This window comes from Labrus mixtus, chromosome 6 (assembly GCF_963584025.1).
Source record: "Labrus mixtus chromosome 6, fLabMix1.1, whole genome shotgun sequence".
NCBI lineage: Eukaryota > Metazoa > Chordata > Actinopteri > Labriformes > Labridae > Labrus > Labrus mixtus.
Window position 1 is genome coordinate 27,530,735 of NC_083617.1, and position 23,039 is coordinate 27,553,773.

The window sequence follows — 23,039 nt, forward strand, 5'->3', positions numbered from 1 at the left end:
CAATCAGGCCAGGTAGCACACGAGCTGCCGCGCGGAGGAGTAACTGTGGGAATATTAAATTGGAAAGATCAGATCTCATTTTACGGTAAATTAATCCATGAAAAACAGAATCTCCGTAGAAAAGCTGTCACAACTCTGCCGGTGAACACAAAGCTGAAGAAACAATGCAGACAGACAGACAGAAAGAAAGAAAGAAAGAAAGAACGACAGCAGGGTAATGCTTTCTGTTTGTTCTCTCTGATGAAAGGCAGCAGGCCAAAGCAGTCGAGCTGACTCTAACTGTGCTGTGATCAATGAACCGATCGTTAAACTCGTTCTGTGTTTCAAAAGGGTTCAGGACTTAAAGACGGAACTATTTCCATCTCAGTATAGATCAGAGAAGAGGCTGTGAGCTTTCTACAAACCTTTTTTTTTTAAATTTCATTTCACTGATTGTTTGACCTCAACATGTGACTTCCTGATCCTGCTCATTAAAAATATGTTTTTAAACAACCTTTTTTTTTTACTGTATTCATTAAGTCTTGCAGTGAAATAAGCAAATAGGTGGGCTTAATTGATTTATCGCAAATTTGGATGAATCAAAATAACACATTTTCCCATCATGGAGAACTCACTCCCAGTTTAGACCAGCTATGCAACATCAGCTACCAGGCTGTCCCGCCCTGGCTCCCCAGTGAGGCCACTTTTCTCTCAGTTGCGTAACAGTCGGCGAGCTTTTATTTGACTCACATTGACGCCCCTGTCGTCCTACAGGCAAACCAGGACTGGAAATCAAAAACTGTGACGGGTCTATGGACAGTGAGAAGACTAACAAGCCATGCTCCCTGAGTTTTTTCTTCCCCTATGCTTTAAGTTTTGCAAATACAATTTGTTGCTTGTTGCAAAGCGTTCTCTTCTCCTGTGGGTTTATCCACAACGTCATCAGAAACTAGTCAGCGTTGATCAGCTTTTATCAGGACTGTTGACTTGAACAAATCTGAAGCCATGCAACCCCTACTGTAGACCTGCAAAAGTGTAACCATTTAATGAGACTCAACTCACAAAAAACCTAATCATAGATGTATCTCTCATTGAATATGTTAAGATTTCTGAAGAAAAGTTACAGTTACACACCGCCCCTTGTTAGCTGGGACCAGCTTCATCCCCCTGAGACCCTCTAAGGATCAAGGTTATAGCTGATGGACAAATGGATGAATATATGAATAGATGGATGGATGGAACACAGAGTAACACCGGGTCGTTTACTGGAGTTGTCTCTTACCTGCCATGTCGGTGGCAAAAGGTCGGTCTGGTCTCCAGCCGGTGTACCAGCCCACAACTTTACCCCCAGACACCAGGGGGCGCTCATACGATCTGCCTCCTACAAATCCAACAGGCCAAATAGACACGCCTCGAGTACTTCGCATCTGGAAAGAATGACAGAGGAGAAGGGTTAGATTAAATAAAGTATTTAGTATGTAACTGATTTAACTTATTGTGATATTCAAACAAATTTCAAGGGTCAAGGTGTTCTCAGAAGCAACAAACACAACAACGATCATGTTTCATGCTGTGTGATTGTATACAAAGTCAGTTCAAAGGCAGGAATAAAAGGAAATTTTAAAACCAAAGTTGAGCTTCAGGAACATATTTGACTGAGCTTTGTGCACAAAGCCTTTCAGCTTTGATAATGTCCTGATGTCCTGGCGTTGCATCAGATATAGTCGATACAGCCTTCATTCAAAAACAGGCATTTTAATGGTTGTTTTTCTTGACTTGCAGGTGAACCAAGGAAACAACAAACATTAGACTTTTTGTATATTTGTATCCTGATGCATCCTTTAGAGCCTTTTGAATTACATGAAACTGTATATGTGTATTTTGGGTTCATTCTGTGGTATTTAGCCAGACTTGAGCAGAACTATAGCATTTTAGTTGATGTGGTTGATTTCATGTGGGTAATATAAACTGAAAAGTTGGTTCACATTTGGTCTGATATAAGCCTTAAAGATATTGCATGGACTCAAGTAAGAAAGCTGAATACACACAAAAAGCCGTAGTGTGATATGACATGTTGAAGACTTTTTCGTGAAGGTTTCAGTTGTAATATATCAGATTACTGTCTCCTGTGTTATTTCCTGAAAATTAAATCATAGATCATCGACAGATGTTCTACATTCTCCTCGGGTTAAAAGTGTGTTTGGCTGAAGTATCAACGGTTGTGCCGTCTTTTTCACCAAATCAAGTTTAAGTCTTTTTGTGTATCGCCATTCCAGTTCCTTTAAAACAGCGCATACATGAGGGCAAGCTGCACTCTGAGTGACTGTAAACAAGTAAAAACCTTGAGCCTTTTTCACATATGCACTCCTGAAAATGTCAAGAGAATTTCAGGAGGACTGCCCCTGAAATAATCCTGATCCTGTTGTTCACACATGCACCTCACAGCGAGTGGGACTATCCCTGTTGGACTAGAGGGGGACGGTCTAACCAAGGGAGTCTGCGACACAATAATGAGAATATTTGTCTGTATATCAATGCTATGTGTAGTAAGAAACAGAATATCAACAAAAGAGCGGAGAAGAACATACTGGAGAACAAAATGCAGCAGTTTAATTACATGCTCTGAGATCGTATCGGTGTCATGAATACAACTTATGCTTGTGCACAGATTGCAGGGAATACACATCACCACCCCCTCCTACTCGCTCGAGGTGAATTCTCCTGATAATATCCTGCTGTGTTCTCACATCGGCTCACTCTGACTTTCTGCAGAAAAAGTCCTACAGGGCTCTGGCAGGAGAAACTCTCCATAAGGTGCAACTGGAAAACTCACTCAGTTCACCCCAAAAACTTCAAGAGTTCTTCAGGAGTTTTGTGCAAGTGAAAGTGACAATGATTCTTAAATGCATTCTTTGCGTGTCAGTTTCTATCAATGATTAGACATCTTCAATTTCATCTGTAATGTGTCTGAGTGTGACTGTGGCAGCTTGCATGGACTCTGTGGCTTACTGAATACAGAGCTAAATGAAACTGTGCTGCACAGAGCTGCCTTCCATTTTCACAGTGAATGAATTTGCTCACAGCCAGAAGCAGTGTGACAAGAAATGAGACGGAGAGAGAGACTCAGATAGAAGACAGATGAGAGAGAGAGAGAGCGAGAGAGAGAGAGAGAGGGCTGTGTGAGGATGACTCTGTTGTTGTGTTGCAGTATGAGACAACTGTATCTTGTCTCCGTGTGTGTTCATGTGTGTGTGTGAGAGATTCTATTTTTCCTGCCGTGGCCACCCTGAAGCCCGTTCATTCAGACTCCTCATCGCTCAGCCAAACAGCCTGCAGCCAGTCGCTCGTGACAAAACAACAGAACAAAACCAAATCAGTAAGCAGCGCTGCATTACTGAGCCCAGACTTCACACCGAGTCCCCGGCTTTCAAAGCCACAGGAAACAAAGTGTATGTAAAGCATATTATATGGAGAGGATTCACAGTCCTGTGGCAAACTTCACGGAGTGGGAGACCTGGCTGTGAGGAAAAGAAAGTATTCAAGTACGTAGAAAAATCTAATTACTGGAAAGAGTATGTCCACATTTCTTCATTGGTAGGTCATTTAAGAGACATTTGGCACCTTTGTGATGTCTTCCTGGCTTGAAATTGTAAGAAAAAAACTATTGACAGCCCAGTAACTCTGAGTAAGAGTCCAGTCCAGAAAGAAAAGATTCATGTTGATGTGTTCGTGTCATGGATATCTGTCAATCTGCTATTAACGTCTTAATTAAAGGACGTCTGCCTCAAGCACAGTGCATCCTGAGCCACACGCTCAATCACAGCTATAGACTACAGTTATAAACAAACAGACAGTTTATGTATACACGCAGCTCGGAATCACTGCTTTGAGAACATGCACATCAAGTAGATGTTTTAACTACAGTAATAGGAAAATGTAAGAGAGTGACCAGACATAAAAAACAGAAGATCAGCTAAGAATAAAAGGGAAGGAGTTCTGGAAACAAGGTTTTAATTATGTCCCTATTTCAGAAATCTAATGAACAATGTGAAACAACATTAGACTGAATCTAGGAAGTGAAGGAAGCCTCGGACAAGGCCTCACACCTTCGTAAAGTTCCAGCTTGGGTTGACTCCTCTGGTTGAGAAGACAGGAAGTGTCTGAGTCAACATTTTCTTAGTAAATATTATGGTCCACATCAAAAGTTTCACATCTTGTCCATTACAGTATGATGTTCATTTTGAAAATTATCTTTTGATTGACATGTTGATGCCGAAGAATACTAAATAACCACATGTTTGGCTTTTGGTTGTTCTGGCTCTTATTGCACTTAAGTTTGGATGTATTTCTCTCAGCATTAAGAGTGGAAGCAGATAAAACAGGTAGCCTGCAAACAGCTCTGTCAAAGGTTCAAAAATACACTTGATCAGTCCAAACCAAGCTCACTAGACATGATAATCCACTTTTTAGGGGGTGCATGTGCAGAGGCTGTAGTCTTCGTCGCAGCAGCCGTGGGTTCCAATCGACCTCTGTCCTTTGCTGCATGGCGTCCCACACACTCTCTCCTCCAAACGTTTCCTGTCTCTCTTCAGCTGTCCTATCTAGCAAAGGCAAAAACGCCCAAAAAATAACTTTTTAGGGAAAAAGAAGAAGCAAATGCTGCATTTGCTACATTGCAGATAAACTCCCTGTTCTTCTTGTAAATTCAGGATACAACTTCCTCAGCTGTTAGGATCAGATGTAAAAGCTTTCATGACTCTACTACTGGACCCCTGCTGTGCTTAAGCAATGAGACGACAACAGGAAAACAGACATTTACATCAAACTTTTGCGGATAATAACTTGAACTTATCTTTTAATAAATGACAGGATTGTGCTGTGATTTCATCTTTGGGTCCTGCAGAATAAAGAGAAGGGAATGGCTTAAAAGACTTAGCATCTGACCTGATGGTAAGCATCTCTTCTTTTCCTTCACCACTTCCTTTCCTTTTATTATCGCTTTTCCTCCAAACCCCTGACGCGGCCCCTGAGTGCCAGCAGCTTTGAAGCCCCTTCTCTGTTAATACTGGGGCCCCTTGAGTTTGCCTGTCTAACACTTAAACCCCTTTCCTCCCCCCTGCTTCTTTCCGCTGCTGCCCCCTTTTCTCTCTCAGGTCATTTTTCAAAGACTCCTCGCCTTTAAACAAACAGATTAAAAGAGACTGAAAGAGAGAGGAAGAAAGACACGCTGACTCTGCATGTTGGTCGTTTGCAAATCTTTCCTGGAGAATAATCGTTATTTTGGCTCAGGAGTTAAGTCCTAGTTTGATTGTAAATTATCCTCCAGTTTGATTGCTGCACCTCAAAGCTCAGTGGGCTTCAGTTTCACTCTTTCATTGAGAGAGTTAGAATGGATACAGCGTGTTACAACGTAAAGAAACCAACTAATGTCTTTTTTCTGCAAACCCTTCCTTTAACAAACAGGATAAACACCAGTGAACGTTTAATGAGCTGAATAAATACACGTAAGCACCTTCATCTTTGTTTCCTTTAGCTGTTCGGTGTTTGCAGAGGCTTCTTTTACAACAAAAATTGAAACAGTTTTCTAGCACTATAAAAGGCAACATTTTACACATAAATATAGCACAAATCAAGTATATCTTCTGTAAATGTCTCTCTGAGACATGATCTCATTTTAGGTCCTGTTCACAAATCCAGCAGTCATACGGAGCGGCATCAGTATTCATTCATAGCAGTGGTCACCTGGTGAAGGGACAACGGACCCTCAGAGCTTATACAGTACTGTGCAGCCACACAGGCAGTCTACCCTCCCTACCCTCTATACGCCCCCTGAAGCCCAGCGTACACTGTACCATTGTATAAAAGTCGTGGTGGAATGTCAGCTCTAACTGTACAACTGAATCGTTTACGACGCATGTTCAAAGCTCACAATCTATGTGCTCAGACTGGACGACCTGATTATCGAGCACAACCTTAGAGCCCACCCTGTACGAGTTAAATCAGGACGGAGTATTTACAATTGTAAATAGAAGACGACCGAAAACCGAGGTTAAAATCAGATCTATGTGTATTTCAGATGTCTCAAATGCACGACTCAGATTCACACACCGGCAAAAATGCTCTAACTCTCTTTCTCATAAACACACACACACACACACACACACACACACACACACACACACACACACACACACACACATACATACACACACACACATTCACAGTTTCACCAATAAACACATGTCTAACAAATATGCCCCGTCTGCTGGAGGTCCGCAGATAATTCCTGCCGACGTTTCTTTCATGACAGAAGGATGAAGTTCGCAAAACAATTTACACTTCACTGTTTTTTTCCTTTGTTTGTTTGTTTGTTAATATTAATGTGGTGTGCAGGGCAGAGTGCTGACATTCAGTGTAATATTTTAAAATAGAATAGAATAGAATTACTTTATTGATCCCAAACTGGGAAATTGTGGGGAAATTTTTGTCCTGCCTCATGTTTTATAATTTTTTATGTACGGTAGTTTAGGGTAAAATGGGATCATTTTAAAGCTGCAGTACTATATTGCTGTATTTTCCGTATGGCAACACTGCATGGTTTACTAGCATTAATATGATGTGTGCTCTCTGTCCATGGTGCTGAAATATGCACTCCAATGCTGAAGGAGATTTTCAGTGCTCTGTCTCAGTCAGAGATCCGGGTTCATGTCGATGTCTGACTAAAGGAACATGTCAATGATTGATTGCAAAGCCTAATTATAATGACCTATGTCTCTAACAAATGCCTGCTGAGCTTCTCCATTAAATGACTGAGATGGAAGTTGTTGGCCGGCTGCTTCATCTGATCACTTTACTGCTGACACTCTGTTGTCTTTATAGCTCTCAGTTATCCATTATAACTGGACTGTGGCCAGACTACATAGTTACCTGTCTATAAAGAGAGTCTGTCTATGAGGGGGGAGGGGGGGGCACAGTGTCAATGGACACTCAGAACCTCTCCGGTCGTCCTCATAACACTTTCTGAGGATGAAATCACTCTAAAATGACAAGTTAACATATGAGGACTGCATTTGACGGACAGTGATGATCAGAGAGTGTCCACTTTCAAGCTGCAAGGTTCAAAGTTCAAGGTTGTCTTTGTTATCCCTGTGAGAGGGCAATTTGTTAAGCAGTCAGTGGTAAACACATACATACATGTACATCCAGCCAACAATCAGCATACAAGTTAAAGCCCAATGGACAATAAATACATTAGATAAAATCAGATGACAAAGAGACACAACAAGTCATTTAAAAAGGCGATGGCATCAGGGACAAATGAATTACTTAGTTCCATGTCCTGCAAGCTGCCAGGCTGAATCTGCAGCTGGACGGACTAAAGCAACTTTAACTCCTTGGACACAGATCAGCCAGGATTTACTGGGCCTACTTCAAAGTGTTTACTTTATACAGGTGTGTTAGGTCAGAGAGTGACCAACTTGCAATTTTGCCACACTAATAATACTCTGCATTCTGTTACGATTCTTAATGCTGACTAACCCGTACCATGTTGCCATGCGGAAAGTTAAAACCGCTTCAATAAGACAAGAAAAAAAAACATCTTCATAAAAGTGTTGTCTACGTTAACATCCAGAAGCTTCCTGAGAAAGTTTCCCCGCTGATGGGCTTTTTTACAAACAGCATCTGTTTGAAGTTCAAAGGTCAGTTAATCGTGGATAATGGTACCTGGGTACTTATACTGATGTACAGCCTCAACAACCTGGTTATTTATGCTCAATCTTTTAACAGCATTATATTTTAGGATGATAGAAAAATCAATGACACCAGCTTCATGTAGAGTATTGGATTTGATATCAGACAGATGTTTTATTTAGGTCCTGGTGCAGCTACACAGATGCTGTCTCCGTTTTTCAGTGTCGTTGCAGGTCGTCGTTTCAACAACAGCTCAATGTCAAAGTGTTTGCAGGGAGCCTCACAGAGCTGCAGGGTGACAGTGTTTCAACAGATGGTACATTATTCTGCTCGGTGGCGAATGCTTCAGCACATGCTGGTTCTCATGCCACCATCTGCACATTAGTGTTGCTGCAGGAAAAGTTTGTGAAAACACAAACTTATTGCTCCCACATTTAGGTTGGATACAGAACATGATGTGCTCCTCCGATGCCCTGTTGGCAGGAGCAATGAAAGTAGACACAAACAAGTGACAGGAGCAGAGACAAGGAAAAAAACATCTGCTCTTTATATTTAGCTTGCTTTCTCACACTGCCATAATCTGATTCACTGGAGGGATACCCCAATTTTTCTGCTAAGAATTAAACCTTTTTATAGAATAAAACTTTGTTTATTTTACAAAAGGATAAAATACACTTTTCTTTCCTTTTTTAAATATTTTTTGTGTGGCGGTTTTGTCTTTGTTGGATAGGACAGCTAAAGAGAGACAGGAAATGCTGGGAGAAGAGAGTGGGAGACAACATGGATGGGATTCAAACCCACGACCACTGCGACGAGGACTATAGTGTCTGTACATGGTGTGCGTGACACAACCACTAGGCTATCGGTGCCCCATGATACAATACCCTTTATTGTCCCCTTGCGGATATTTGTCTTGAAATTAAAGTGCTCCCAAACATCATGGAGTCCGGGCCGCAAGCAGGGCAGCACCATAGGAACCTTTAGGCGGGCAGCACGCTGATTTGCAGCTGAACCTTTCCTCTTGTAATTAAAATGTGCCTGCTTTAATTTATAAATGTTGTACATTAAATCAAGGCTTATATTTTCCCTTTTTCTGACAAACGTTGGCTTTGTAACCTTAAGCAGACTCCATTTATAAAATCCCACCTTCTGTTTGAACCATAAAAGCTTTCCTGTTCTGACCAGAGGTCAGATCTGTTCTCTACATTTAGCCTGATCTTTCAGTCTTGCATGCTCTGTTGGACTGTAATGATATTCAGAGTTAAAGCTCAGATACAGACCTTCATCTAGAGTCCAGTATTGTTCATTTTAAACCTTCTGCCTGTCCTATTAGCATGCTGAAAGATTACAGAGACTAGCCTGAAGTTTTGGGAGCTTAAGAAGACTATTGGCTTCCTGATTATTGCAGGAGTTTAGTTTGTGAACAGGAGGAGCATTTTCCTTTCTTTATAAAAAAAGGGACACGGGTCAAAGAGGGTTTGTTAAGTTTATTGCTGATGGCAAATTTAGAAAAGCTGTTTTGCCATATCTTACTGACTGGTGTTTGGATATCTTCTTTCAGAGATCCGACTGACTAATCATCAGTGGTTATTATGTCTGATTATGACATCAAGAACTGCATTTCTCAATTTTGAAACCAAAGAGCTGAATGGTAAAAGATGATGCAGCAGCTTTTCTTTTAAAGGTCACATATTGTGCAAAATACACTTTACCAGATTTTTCTTTTTCTTTTTTTTTCAAAGATTTATTTTGTGGCTTTTTGTGCCTTAATTGTGGAGATATGACAGTGGATAGAGTCGGAAATCAGGAAGAGATAGTGGGGAACTGCATGCAGGAAAGGAACCGCAGGACGGACTTGAACCTGAGCCGTCCGCCTGGAGGACCACATCCACAGTACATGGGGCGCGAGCACTAACCACTACAACACTAGCACCACTTTAACATGTTGTACCATACTAACATGTGTCTCTAATCTGTCTACACACTCATCAATGATGAGAAAAGTCCATCCTCTTCATCTTTTACCTGCTCCACTTTTCAGAAAATGTGTGCTCAAACAGGCAGTTTGGAGATTTTCCCTTCATGACATCACAAAGGGCAGTAACCCCTCCCCCAGGTGGGTGACACTCCCACAGCTAGGTGTTTGTTCTGCCCTCTGAGTCTGCCTTCTCACCGTAAACAATAGGACATGGAGCGAGAAAGCTCATTACTTGATAGAATTACTTTGACTTTTAAAATCGACTATTGGTCATGTATGATTTGAATCCTGCCCTCTAAAAATGAGCTGCTCTGAGCAGGAATCTGTGATAAATCTGACTAGTGTTGAGACTGCATCTGTGTTTTAATGATGCTAACCAGTGAGCTGGTTCTACTGTTTCTCAGACTCTCTCTTTACAGCTGATTCACGAGTAAACCAGAAGCTCAGAGTCTATTTCTTATTGATTGATTTTACTATCATCTTCTTTTTTTTACCGCTAACAAAAAACAATCTCACACACTCCCTGCAATTTCAACAGAGTTATTCCACTTCAAGCTCTCGTTGTAAGAAGATTTGATAACTCTATATGAGAATAAAGTGTTATTGTGTTAGAGTCCTATTTCAGGGTTTACAGAATTTAATCTAAGGAGTAGAAGAAGAAAATCAACACAAGTTCAAATCTAATCCTCCGCAGAGAAAGGCAACTATTCTGGGAAATGTGTGTGTGCCTCTATGTTTATATTTCACTGGAAGTTAAGAAAAAAATCCATATTTGTAAAGAAACGTACAAATAATTGTTAGAGCAGAAAGGAAAGCCAACACCTTATCCTTTTAGTCGGGGATGCAGCTCAATGAAAAATCAATACATCAGAGAACAGACCACAAAACTTTCTTTTTTTTTTTTCGATAGAAAAAAGGAGGACACAAACAAAATATCAGAGAAAGTTTAAGAAGAAACGTCGTTCATGAAAGAGTGTAAACACAACTATCTGCCAGTATTGTGTTCCCACCGAGTAAGATCAAGGTTTTAGAAAAGCTACGAGTCGTTCCTACAGACCACAAAGATCCAGTTTATATCTGAGGAAACAAACAAGCCTCTCAGAAAGCCACAAACCGCATCTCTGCCCACCCGATGATCAGGTTTGTCATCAGGAACAAACTGTGCAGCTCCTTCACACAAACTCAACTGTGGAAGAAGCAACAGCAAAGGTTGCTGCGAGAGCACAAAGAGGGATTTTCAGGAGAGACTTTTATTGTTTCCAAGTCCTGAAGTTGCACAGCTTCACAGGAGTACATCTCTCCTTGGGGTTGTGAAAACTCAACAAACTCCACACAATCACTCTTCTCTTCTCTGTCTGTGTTGCAGCTACACATTTAATATCTGAAGGAGAAAACCCAGAGCTCTAATGTCAGACTCGGTAGCCTAACTGGGGTACTAGCGTGAAGCGTGAAGTGTGCACACACATGATTAGCATTTACTTGCCCTTTCGACCTCCACATATCTAATCTACTTCAACGACTAACATTAATGCACCAAACAGGAGTTATGTTCCTGTGTATTACTTTTCTTATTAACTTGAGAAAGTACCACAACAGATTGGCAACATATCAATCCTCTTCCCCTAAAGCAGCAATCAAGTTGGAATTTAGTTTGGTGCACTTTGGCGCCCACCAAAGGTCTCCGCTTGCAACTGCACTGTTGTAAAACAGTTGACTGTGAAAGTCTTTGTTTAATGGTAAACAGACTTAAGCTTGTGTAGCGCTTTTCTAGTCTTCTGACTACTCAGAGCGCTTTTACACCGCAGGCCACACCTACACATTCACACACTGATGGTAGAGGCTGCTGAGTAAATAGTCCATAAGAAGTAACTAAACACATTCATACACATTCATACGCCGCTGACAAAGCAGTGGGAGCAATGTGGGGTTAAGTGTCTTGCCCAAGGACACATCGGACATGATGCTGCAGGAGCTGGGGATCAAACCTCGACCTTCCAGTTAAAGGACGACCGACTCGACCAACTGAGCCACAGCCGCCCTTGTTCTATTTGATCAACTTTAAAAAACTATTTTAAGGTGGAAAAGTTTCATATTGTTGCTTTAATTCTTCAAGGACTCAAAGGAAATGCTAAAAATTTAAAGAAAGCTACAAGCAGCCTGTTTCAACACAGCCTCATGGAGCAGACACACTGCACAAGTCCAAGATGTGTAGAGAGGCGCCGTCCAGCTCCACTGCTTGATTATGTTTAATAAAAACGGCACCCCATAAGGTTTATTTACTAAACAGATGGATTTGACAATAATGAGGGAGAAAAGTTGTTTAACAAGAGACGTCGAAAGTCTGGTCCGCGTCATTGGTCCACATTCTGGGATACGCTCACAGCACGGATCAGACCGGCAGCTTCTGCATTTTGGTCTGGGTAATAAGTCAATTCAATTTTCAGTCATTTTCAACCAACACCAACAAACATCCCAGAGATTCAAATTGCTCTTTCAGAGTTTCTGTAAGTGCCCACTGCAGGCGAATTGTGGAACAGCAAACAATTTCAATTCAACAACATTGTTAATGTATAAACTCTGATGTAGATTTTTTTCATAATGGGAATCCAGAAGTTGAAACAAGCAATGTAGATTGAGCAGAGGCTCGGCTTGCTGACCCGTGAGCCCAAAGAGAGTTGGAAAAACATTATTCTTTGGCACAGATAGGAGAACTCAGCGGAAAACATCTTGTAAAAAAAACTTGCAAAAATCAACACTGAAGGCATCCTGAAAACCAGCTGAGTACTTACAACAGGCTGAGCTAATGTTGTTGGCAGCTCAGCTTGCATCCCCTCCTGATGTCATTAGAAGAACATCTGAGAAACACTGATTTAAGCATGAAACTCAAGAAGTTAGGTCATCTTAAGCAGTCAGTCAGTCCTTGATACCATCTTAAGGCATGCCTCTGCTTCCACTCTTAAAACCCTAGACTCAGTTTATCACTCTGCTCTTTAGATTCATAACCGGAGACCCCGATAACACTCATCATTGTATTCTCTATAACAAAGCTTTTTATATAACATCTCTGCTGAACTGGAGCATCGGAGGACCCCACCACACTCGCTCTACTGACTGTCTATTGCTTCTAGTCCCGCGGGTTTACTCTGAACTTGGAAAATCCACTTTTAGCTTTTTAGCTCCAAAAATGTGGAACAATTTACAACACTCTCTCAAGATTGACACTCTTGTTTCTCTTGGAAAAATTAAGACAATGATCTCAAACCACTTTCCCACAGTGTGTGATTGTTTCTACTGAGAATCATCCTGAGCGGACTTTGTTGTTTTATTTTGTGACCTTTTGGTTTGTTTTGATTTGTTTCTCGACATCATCGCAAATGAGGGAAACCTCAATGGTTTTCGAGGTTTAAAAAAAGGTTTGAAATGAAATGAGATCTCCACTTTGCACTTTAATAACTTGAATTTCCATTGTGGTATGGGCTCTTGACTGATTTTATTGCAATGTTTTTATTTGGTTTTATATTTTGCTGTGTTGTCTGATTTTTTATTTTTATTTTTATTTTTATTTTTATTTTTATTTTTATTTTTATTTTTATTTTTATTTTTATTTTTATTTTTATTTTTATTTGTTTTATGGTGATGTTGTCCTTGTGTTTCTTGTCTTCTGTGTGCTCCTGTTGCAACGCAAATTTCCCCTTGTGGGACAATAAAAAAAATAAAAAAATCTGAATCTGATTGACTTTGATATCTTACCTTACCTCTTAAGTGTGGTACTAACATTTTCCCTGCTAATATCAGTAATGCTTTTAAAACTCTCAAATTGGTCGAGCTGTAAAAAAGAAGTCAAGAGTGGGAAAGATTCCAGAGAAATTACATTTCTTGTCTTGTCCCTTTTTCTATATGCGCTGATGCAAACGCAAGCTTCATGCTTCAACTCTTTTTACTCCACTGACGTAGTAGTAAAAGCCTTTGTGCCGTGGTACATTAGTTTCCGCTGTAGAGTTTAGCCAGCAGACACTGTCATGCATAAAGAAAGCTCCTGTCTCATTATCAATATAGATATCTTCACCTGAGGGCAGAAACTGTCCTGAGATAACAAATAATTAATCTTTGCCACACAAGAAAAATAATTTCAGACCCAGCTGGGCGTATGACAGCCTCTCTCTCCTGACAAATTACAGCACCAGCAGCTCAGTCGGTGAACGCATGCTATTTACAAGTAAACAAAAGAAAAAAATAACAGCGCTGAGAGGAATCACATTTCATCTGACTCGGAGCCAGGACACCGTGTCTGGGAGCGCTGCAGCTCAGTCGAGTAATCAACTCCGACTCTCTCCCTGCAGACAAATAGGTGAGCAGTGAATTGTGTGTACACACAAAGAGACTCTTAATGATGAAGTATATGAAATCCATTATGGATGTTCTCGTTTCCTGCCTCCTGCCCTGGAGAAAGAGACGTTATTGTGTTGTTTGCACACCGGGGCGAGTGTTTCGGGTGGCTGGGCCGGGTGTGATTTTAATCAAGCGTATTTTTTATCTCTGTGTTATTAATATGCATGGCAGAGGCAATCTGAGGAAGGGAGGAAGAAATGAGCTGAGGGAAAATGAATGAATCAAATTAGAGAGAGCTGGGACGGGCTATAAAGCTGTGATGCAATGGTGCATGATATGTGTGCAGGTTGATTGCTTTATGGGTTTGTGTGTAAAATGAAGTAAAGAGATGGAGGGGTGTGCATACTGGGCGAGTAATGTGTGTGACGTTGTGTATACATGAGTATGAGACTCAGCGACTTCTCTGAGAACATCTAACCGGAGCAAATTCATTAAATGGTGCGATGGCTCCAACTTCCATCTCAATGTCTCCAAAACAAGAGATGCTAATTGACTTCCTGTCACAGCACCAACTTTAATAATGGCATAGCTGTAGAGACAGGGAGTCAGTATAAGTACTTAGGTAGTAGTGTTGTAGTCAATACCACACTAACAGAGACCAAGACATACCCGAGACCAGAGTGCTCTGAGACCAAGACAAGACCAAGACATTTAGGGATCGTAACCGGGGGATTACAATCCAACTTCGAACGAATTGGAGTTGTTTGTTCTTTTAGAAAGGGGGTCTGGGGGGGGGGGGGGGGGGGGGCGTATTCCTTCTAATCACAGTAATGACATGAGAAAGAAGCTTACACTGTATCAGTGATGGTCTTGACCAGTCATGATTTAAAATCCGTAGTCCACCCAGTCTAAGACGGAGACCAGACTCAGTGAAAATGCTTCTGAATTCGAGACAAGACTGAGACCTTCAAAAAGTGGTCTCGAGACCAGTATTGAGACTGATTTTGAGTACTACAACACTGTTGGGTACCATCCTTGATAAAAAAAACAGACCTTTGATGCTAACACCATCATGATGCTATCTGTAAAAAAAAAAAAGCCAACCAGAGTGTTTTTCCTGAGAAAGCTGAGGAGCTTTAATGTTGACAACTCTCTTCTAAAAATATTATATTTTTATAAAACTTTTATTGAGTCCATTTGAACTTTTGTGATGATCTGTTGGTATGGTAACCTCAGCAGCGTGAACAAACACAGGCTGGGAAATATAGATAACCTTTGCTGAAAGATTGTTGGCATTAACTTGAATGATCTTGGCCATGTTTTTAAGATAAGAGCCACTTGGAAGACCCTGACCACCCTCTGCATGCAGAGTTTAGGTTAGGAGGGCTAAATAAAACAGATACCTGAGGTCGTTTGTCCCATCAGCAGTTGGTTTCTAAATAAGCTGTCAATGTTGTTGTCTGTACATTTTTACTATGGAGTCTGGATTGTTGCTCTTTGTGTCTCTTATCTCACTCATGACCATCATGATGATATCTATAGGAGTTATGTTTTATACACATGTCTTTGTGCTGTCTTTACGAGGTGTATTGCCTCTATGAAACTCTGTTGCGCCTCGGGAACAATAAAGGTTTTTCAATTCCAATTCCAATATTTTTTTATTTCACAGTGTTTGGTTCAAACAAACTCACCAGCTCTTTATCACCCTTTACTGTGACAAAATGAATACGAGATGCTTTTTTTTTTTTTTTTAACAATAGAAGCTATTACATAATTTTTTTGTGAATCCGTCACAATTCATTGCCAAAAAAGTCATTAAACATTGCCAAACACAGGAGTTGTTTGTCTGCTTTTGCCTCAACTGATCAGTTTTTTCATGGATTTTTTTAACTATTGTGTCACAAAAAAAACAACAACAATGGATCAAGGAAATCAACACACCCACCCGCACTCTCAGCTCTTCTTCCATTCAACTCACTGCACCACCCTCACGCCTGTCCACCATGGGGGTCCAGGGCCTTCAGCCGCTCTGCCCCCCACCTCTGGAACTCCCTCCTACCACAAATCTGTAATATCGACTCTCTCTCCATTTTCAAATCACTTCTCAAAACACTTCTTTTTAAACTGTCATATTCAGTCTGATCATTCTCCATCCGGTCTCATAACTCCTTTACATCCTGTACATTTGTGTTTTTAATGTTCATTTTATTGTTGTGTTGTTACTTTTTTTTTTATCTCTGCTTTTTAAGGTGACCTTGAGAGTTTTGAAAGGTGCCTTTAAATAAAATGTATTATTATTATTATTATTTTATTTATTTTTTATTCTAAATGGAGTCCGGTGTGTTTGAGGAGGCAAAGGAAACACGAGTGTCTGTTTTCAAAAAAGCATCCTACGCTTTGAAAATCAGGAATAAATCTGGAGATAACTTTTTTGTAGTGTTGTCAGAATAATGATTTGCGTCTGCCAGTGGCAAAAAATACAGTTTTTGGTGAACACTTTAAAACAGCTGATTTAGCTAAAAGATTTGCATTTCAGTCTTCGGCGTCTGTTTTTGTATCCGCTGGCTGAAGCAATATCCCACATAACATCAAGAGTTTTGTGTAAGTAATTTAGACCACTTAATGTGTAAAAATATGGCCCATGTTACTCAAAACTTAACTCCCTCATACATATTTTCCAGTCAAATTTGTGGGTAGCTATAACAAGCTGAAAGCCTTATTCAAGCCCTGATAACAAAATGTCTAATTTTCCTGTTAATAAAGCGGCTTCAGTGAATATCAGCTTGTGTTTCACAGCAGTGTGTGCCGACCACTGCTGCACACAGCAGTGAACAAAGGCAAAAAAGAGATTTGATGAGGGAGAAAAGGGAGGGCATGTCGTCAAACTGCAATTTCAGTGTAAAAAAAGCAGCAGGAAAGAGCAGAGCGCTGGTGCGTTACACGTTTTAACATTTACACTGGCCCTTAAAAGCCTCCAACCTCTCCGTCACCTTCCTCTCTCCCCCGTCCTTTTCCTCCCACCCACCCGATCACGGACAATTTCTCTCGGCGAGGTTCGTCTCCTTTCTGCTTCGCTTCCATGACATTAGAACCCCCACACCATCCCGGCATCTCCCACTGCACTATGTAATTATGATAATTGCTCATAGGGGTTTGAGGAAATTGAATTTCCCATTTTGCTCTGGATCTTTTATCCCAGCAGTTTCTCTTTGTGCTGCCCGGCGATTCTCTGCCGGCCTGGAGTCTGATGCTCGGGCACTTTATCAAATATATCCCTAACGTTTGTATGTATGTCTTTCAACCGTTAGAAAGACTATCTTTCAGCTGTTCCCTCAAACCAACTGCCTCCCCAGTAGGAGGACTAACACATGAGAAAAGGATTTTTTAACTGTGGGAAAGTAGTTTGAAAATCCAAATTCATTTCAAAAGGAGAGTAACCAGAGAAAATATTCTTATAGCTTCTGCAGCATCACACCACATCAGGACTCAAAACGAACACTATGGCACCATAAGAGAGAGGTGTCCCAGAGTCACACTTCAGCACAGAGCATTTGCGTAAGTACCTGCTCCCTAAAATAGTCGCTTTGACTACTGGGGAGCTCTCAGGGCCGGGGGAAGCTCAATTATTCAAAAACGGTCTGACAAAGTCTCGCCTGGCTGACAGGCTGCTGCAGCTGAATCAAACAGCTCTGCCATGCTGCCGTCAGCTGAAAAGCCTTCATCCTCAGAGTCAGCTCTTCAGGAATGAAGAAGAAGGAAAAAAGCACAGCTTAATTTTCTTGATTGCTCGTTTTGTAGCCAAGTTTAAACGCTTCTTTAATGGAAATACCGAGCAGAAACAGACAGAGGTGGGCTCAGCATAAAGGCTTACTGGCATATACTCACTATATATCAACGCGAAAGAGTTCTAAGAGCGGTTTTATCAGATAATGCTGAGTTATTACAGCATAGGTCTCACATTTAAAGCATTGGCCATCATCTCTATTGGTTTTAATGATGACACTGCACTCACAAAGTAATAGCTGAGATCGTACAGAGGAAATGTGAGCAGTCAGACGGTTAGACACTGTAGTTGTAAAAATTGATGGGACTTATAGCTCTCCGAAGGGAGGGAGATCTTATGGCTGTGTGGACTGTTTCAGCAGCTATGTTTAAGTTATTGTATAATATCCACACTAAACCTATACGATGAAACTAGTTCTAACTCAAGTTATGTGATTGTTTGGTTTCACAACAGGAACAGATGGTTCATCTTAACTAGAGCGTAACGTCTCAACTAAGCAAAATATCAATCACTCTCTCTTTATTTGTATAGAGCCAATTCATAACGAAATACTGTCACAAAAGTTACTTGTGACCAATCAGTGTAAATGGTAAATGGACTTGAACACCTACACATTCACACACTGATGTGTTGCTATGTAAAGTGACCATCAGAAGTAACTACTAATGGTGGAGTTTTTCCTTCTATGTTGCTCATATAACACCAAGGCTGACTTCAGGGTCATTTAAGTTAATCTTTCCGGGCTTTAATTACAAAGAGGAATCAGATCACTGATGTTGATAATTTCAGCAGATTGCTTACTTGCTTTTTAAACTCACCAGTAAAAAAGTGAGTATACATCTTCCAAGCCAACACATTCACACGCATCCTTCGCAGGGTTTTTGTGCACTTCATGGGCTCATAGCGGGCTTTTAAGAGGGTCAGCCAGAACAATATTCATTGGCTAGAAAAGGGCATACCATTCAGACAGTCCACATGGGTATTGGATGGCTACCAAGTGGGACACATTCATACATTATTGGCTCTCTATGGAGCCCCTTCAAGGGCCCTTCATCTACCCATCCAGGCCCTCCCATGTGGAGCCTCCATGGAAACTGGGCCATAGTTTAGTATTCAATATGGGCCCCTCATGAGGGGGCTGGGTGAGTCAGTAAAGGGATGCATATACACTTGTTCTTCATCTGGCTGGTAAGCATCTTCTTCAGAGGTAGCATGAACAATTCAATTTATCATATGTCTAGTCTGCTTCTGCGATGAACTTTGACTAAGTTTAAGTTTACCTGCTTATATTTCTTGCAGCATATGTTTTCTTTTTAATAACGTTAAGACGTCATGTTGTCAGCACCAGTAGGAATCATGAACAACACTATGAGCACCGAGACTGAATTTGTGATTAACCACATCTTTGAAATCAATGAACTCATGCAGGGTACACACTCAAAAGAAAGCAGAGTCTCCATTATTGGATGGTTCTAATGATTATCTTGCTAGATTTTCCAGCAGTGTGAGGTATTTTAAGATATGTCACTCCCCCCGAACTGCATTAGGGAACATCTTTGTGGCAATGATTTGGAATCGCAAATTTTAAACATGTTTGATACTTCCGATTTGATATGCTGTTGTATGTCGGAAACCAATTGGAGGAACCCAAAGGACAACCAAGAACACACTCTGTGGTTCAGTGTACTACAGAGGTACAAATAGACTGCACATGTACACGACAGACAACTGCTCATCCCATGTTCATACAGTCTCCATGAATCCATCCATAGCTGTTGGTTTCTTCATGAACTTCCAGTAAACAGCAGTCCAAATTTTTGGTTTCTCTCATGTTGCATTTGACCGCAGGATTTTGTAGGATTCGTAGTTTCGAGGGTCGAGACTCTGGTTGTTTGTGAATGGAATCTGTTAGTGAGTGTTGTGCTGTTATGGTCATGTAATGGCTCTCCACACAATTTACAAACAAAACTGTTTAACCTATAGTTATTTAACGTCAAGTGTGGGGTCTCTCACGTTTTCAACATCTGTTTATATTAAAAAAATCTTTGAGTGTGGGCCAGCCTTTGGGCAAGCAACAATCTGGACAATTGAGCACAACTCAATTACTTGAATATAACTGGACCCAGAATATTGAATCTTCTCCTTGTTAGTGGTTGAATTTACCCACCAAAGCAATCCCTCCACTGTGCGTTGGTAGATCTTCCTCGATTGTCCTCAATAATTCATTGTTGCTTAGGGGATTTCTAACCCTTTAACCCTTTAACGTTAATTATTAAAGATAAAGATAAAGATAAAGATAAACTTTATTGATCCCCCGTGGGGGAAATTTGTGCATTACAGCAGCTCCAGAAAACAGGGGACGGGAATACAATTATTAAAAATACAAATAGAAGTTAAAATCAAATCAAACATATTTACATCAGTTAAATAAAAAAATACAATAATGTAAAATTACACAGTAACTACACAGGAAAGGGTTTTGTTCTTAAAAAAACACACACAGTGTGTAGCATGAGGTGGTGATGCTGTTAAAGAGTCTGATAAAACAGAGTAATATGAAGTTTTACTGTCCTCCAATGATTTAAATACTGTAAAATAATCTAACGTGCTCTCAAAGGAAAAGATTTCTAGAAAAATAAACTAAACGGCTAAACAAAGTGTTCATTAACACCATGTTAATGTAATGGGAAGTGAGGGAGCTCCTCACGTCAGCAAACTGACTCCTGAGGCAAAAACGCAAAATCACCTGAAGGAAAAACCGTAGGCGGTGTGTGTGTGTGTGTGTGTGTGTGTGTTTGGTAGTTTACAGTATGAGTGTCTGCAATCAAATTGCAATTACATGGGCGGCATTAAATGAGCGGCCTTGCATTTTCTGACACTCTATTGACTGCTGGAAGGCGACTCAGCTGGAACGTGTCGCGTGGATAATAACCCATGCCAATCTGAGAGCTGACTAATGTGCGGAAATGGAGAATACACCCTTTAACTCCACTCTTAATGTCTTTCCACCTGACTTCTCGCTCTGGCTCTGGAGCCAGAAGGAGGAAAAGGACGAAGGAGGTTTGTTAAACATTTGCTACGTACCAATGTTTTTTTCATGAGGGCTTTGGAGGGGGAATCTTTGAGCTCATTACTCTGTGGTAGTTTGCAGCGCTCTTTCAGGGAGAAAAAAAAAAGCCTGGGAAGCTACTTTCATGTAATCAACATCTCAGAGTCAAGAATGAGGCTGATTTTTGGCCCAGTTGGGGTTCCTCAGTTGTTAATTAGGTTACTGCAAGTGTTGCCTTATGCTCTGCAAAAGCTACGAGAATTATATAATTAGTTAAAGGGGACATATTATGAAAAATCCACCTTTACAGTGTTTTCAAACATTTATTTGGGTAACCTGAGTGTCTACTGATCCACAAAATGTGAAATAAACCCATCCAGTCCTTTGTTTGTGGTCTGCATAAGTCTTACAACACAGAGAAAAATGCTCAGTTTCAAATTTGCTCTCCTTGTGATGTCACAGTGGGATTCTGGTAAAAAAAAAAAAAAAAATACCCTCCCCTCTCCTGGTATCTCAACCTATGGACTCAATCCCCAGCCTAGAGCAAAACATTTTAGCAGGTCCGCCATTTTTATTCACTCTACAGAGGAGTGATGTCTACCGGGAAAACTCAGGATTTAAAGAGACACACACACACCAAAATGGAGCCTTCTGAAAGAGATGGTTTATACAGGGTCACAAACCTCCTCTGGTGCTTGATTAAAGTTATAATTTGACCAAAGCAACGCATAGATGTTTCATTTAGACCACAGGGGACTGTTTGAAAAGATGGAGAAGGGCTATAATATGTCCTCTTTAAAATCCACCCAAAGCTATGTGGCTGTATCTTGCATTAAAATCCGTCCACAGCACATTGATATCTTTTCTACAGATGCTTGGTTCAAGGCTGACATTAGATCAAGTTGGGATCCTCCACAGTGCCTAAACCTTTTTTTAGTACTATATTCCTTCTCTGTGTTTTCCCCCAATAACACAGCCGGTGTAAACAGTATTTCTGGCACTGTTTTGAGGGCAACCAATATGCATGTGACTTGCTGTGCTGTTCAAGTCTATTTCACTCCTGCTGTGCTAAGTAAAGCCTAATCTCTAGAGGCAGATGTTCAAATGACACTAATCTGAAGATTTTCTGTTTTCACTGTATTTATGAAGATTGGTCAAGGCTCTCAATTTTATATAGAAATAAAAAAGGCAGGGGAAATAAAACAGCATGGGCACTGTGGGTTTTGTGTGATCATGCTATGAGGGTATTTCTTTATTGCCAGTATCGAGACACTTATCTCATGCTAAGCAGTATTAAATTGCAAAGTGCTTAAGAAAATCTGATGCTATTCTGTCATTGCACAAAGGAATCACAATAGATTACGATGAGATAAATTACAAGAGATCAAGGTCAAATCATATTTTAGTTGCACAAATGTTCCTCATTTTTTCTTCCTGAAATGATCTAAGGCATCCAATATAAAGCTGCCAGCCACCATAAACACATTGGCTGCCATCAGTCTAAAGCCTGCAGACAGTTGCTGCAGGTTATTACAGCCGTATGACAGCCTATTATCTCCCTATGACAGGCCATTACCTGCACAGAGGAGCCTGGTAATGAAATAGGCAGCAGGACAGAGAGAAGACAGTGTGCTATCAACAAATCACACAGATGCTCTTTACACCGAGCCTCAGGCAAAGAATCGAACACTGAAACTATGTGTCAGGGTGGACTCAGCACTGTGCTATGGGTTCACAGTGCAGAGGATTTTTAGCAAAGTGTTGCATTCTGGGATACAAAGCCGTGAATATCCAGGGTGAGTCAGCAGCAGGTGATTGAATATATTATCCAATAGGAAAATGATACTTTGCATTTGGATTGAGTGACATACTTTTTGGGTCATTTGAATTTAATTTTAGCTGAAAGGCTCCCCACAGTAGGGGTGCACAATATTGAGTCTGGCTGCTCGATATTTTCCAACTCATTTTAACGGATAGCTAATGTTGATATCACTGCGTGCACTTTTTTATTTCTCCACAGTCATTGCTGTGAGCGTCAAGTTTCTCCTGCAGTTGAATTATCTCTCATATGGGCGGGTGTCTTCATTTGGAGCTGATCCAGACGTTCAATTGCAGAGTATTTATTGTTATATATCAATGATGTGTAAATATAAACCTTTTTAAGGCTATTCGGACCTGAAAAGAAAATAAGATTTTATGTGTCTATGGAGTATTCCTTACAGTAATTC

General features: G+C 40.7%; 1 protein-coding gene across 1 annotated transcript in view; it reads right to left on the minus strand.

The window, feature by feature from the left end:
- The window catches only part of b3gat2 (beta-1,3-glucuronyltransferase 2 (glucuronosyltransferase S)), a 62,515-nt gene that overhangs the window by 34,067 nt on the left and 5,409 nt on the right, over window positions 1-23,039 (minus strand). The window contains exon 2 of the mRNA XM_061040777.1: window positions 1,262-1,406. Within this exon, the coding sequence (XP_060896760.1) occupies window positions 1,262-1,406 (145 nt within the window). The remainder of the gene's footprint in view (window positions 1-1,261; window positions 1,407-23,039) is intronic.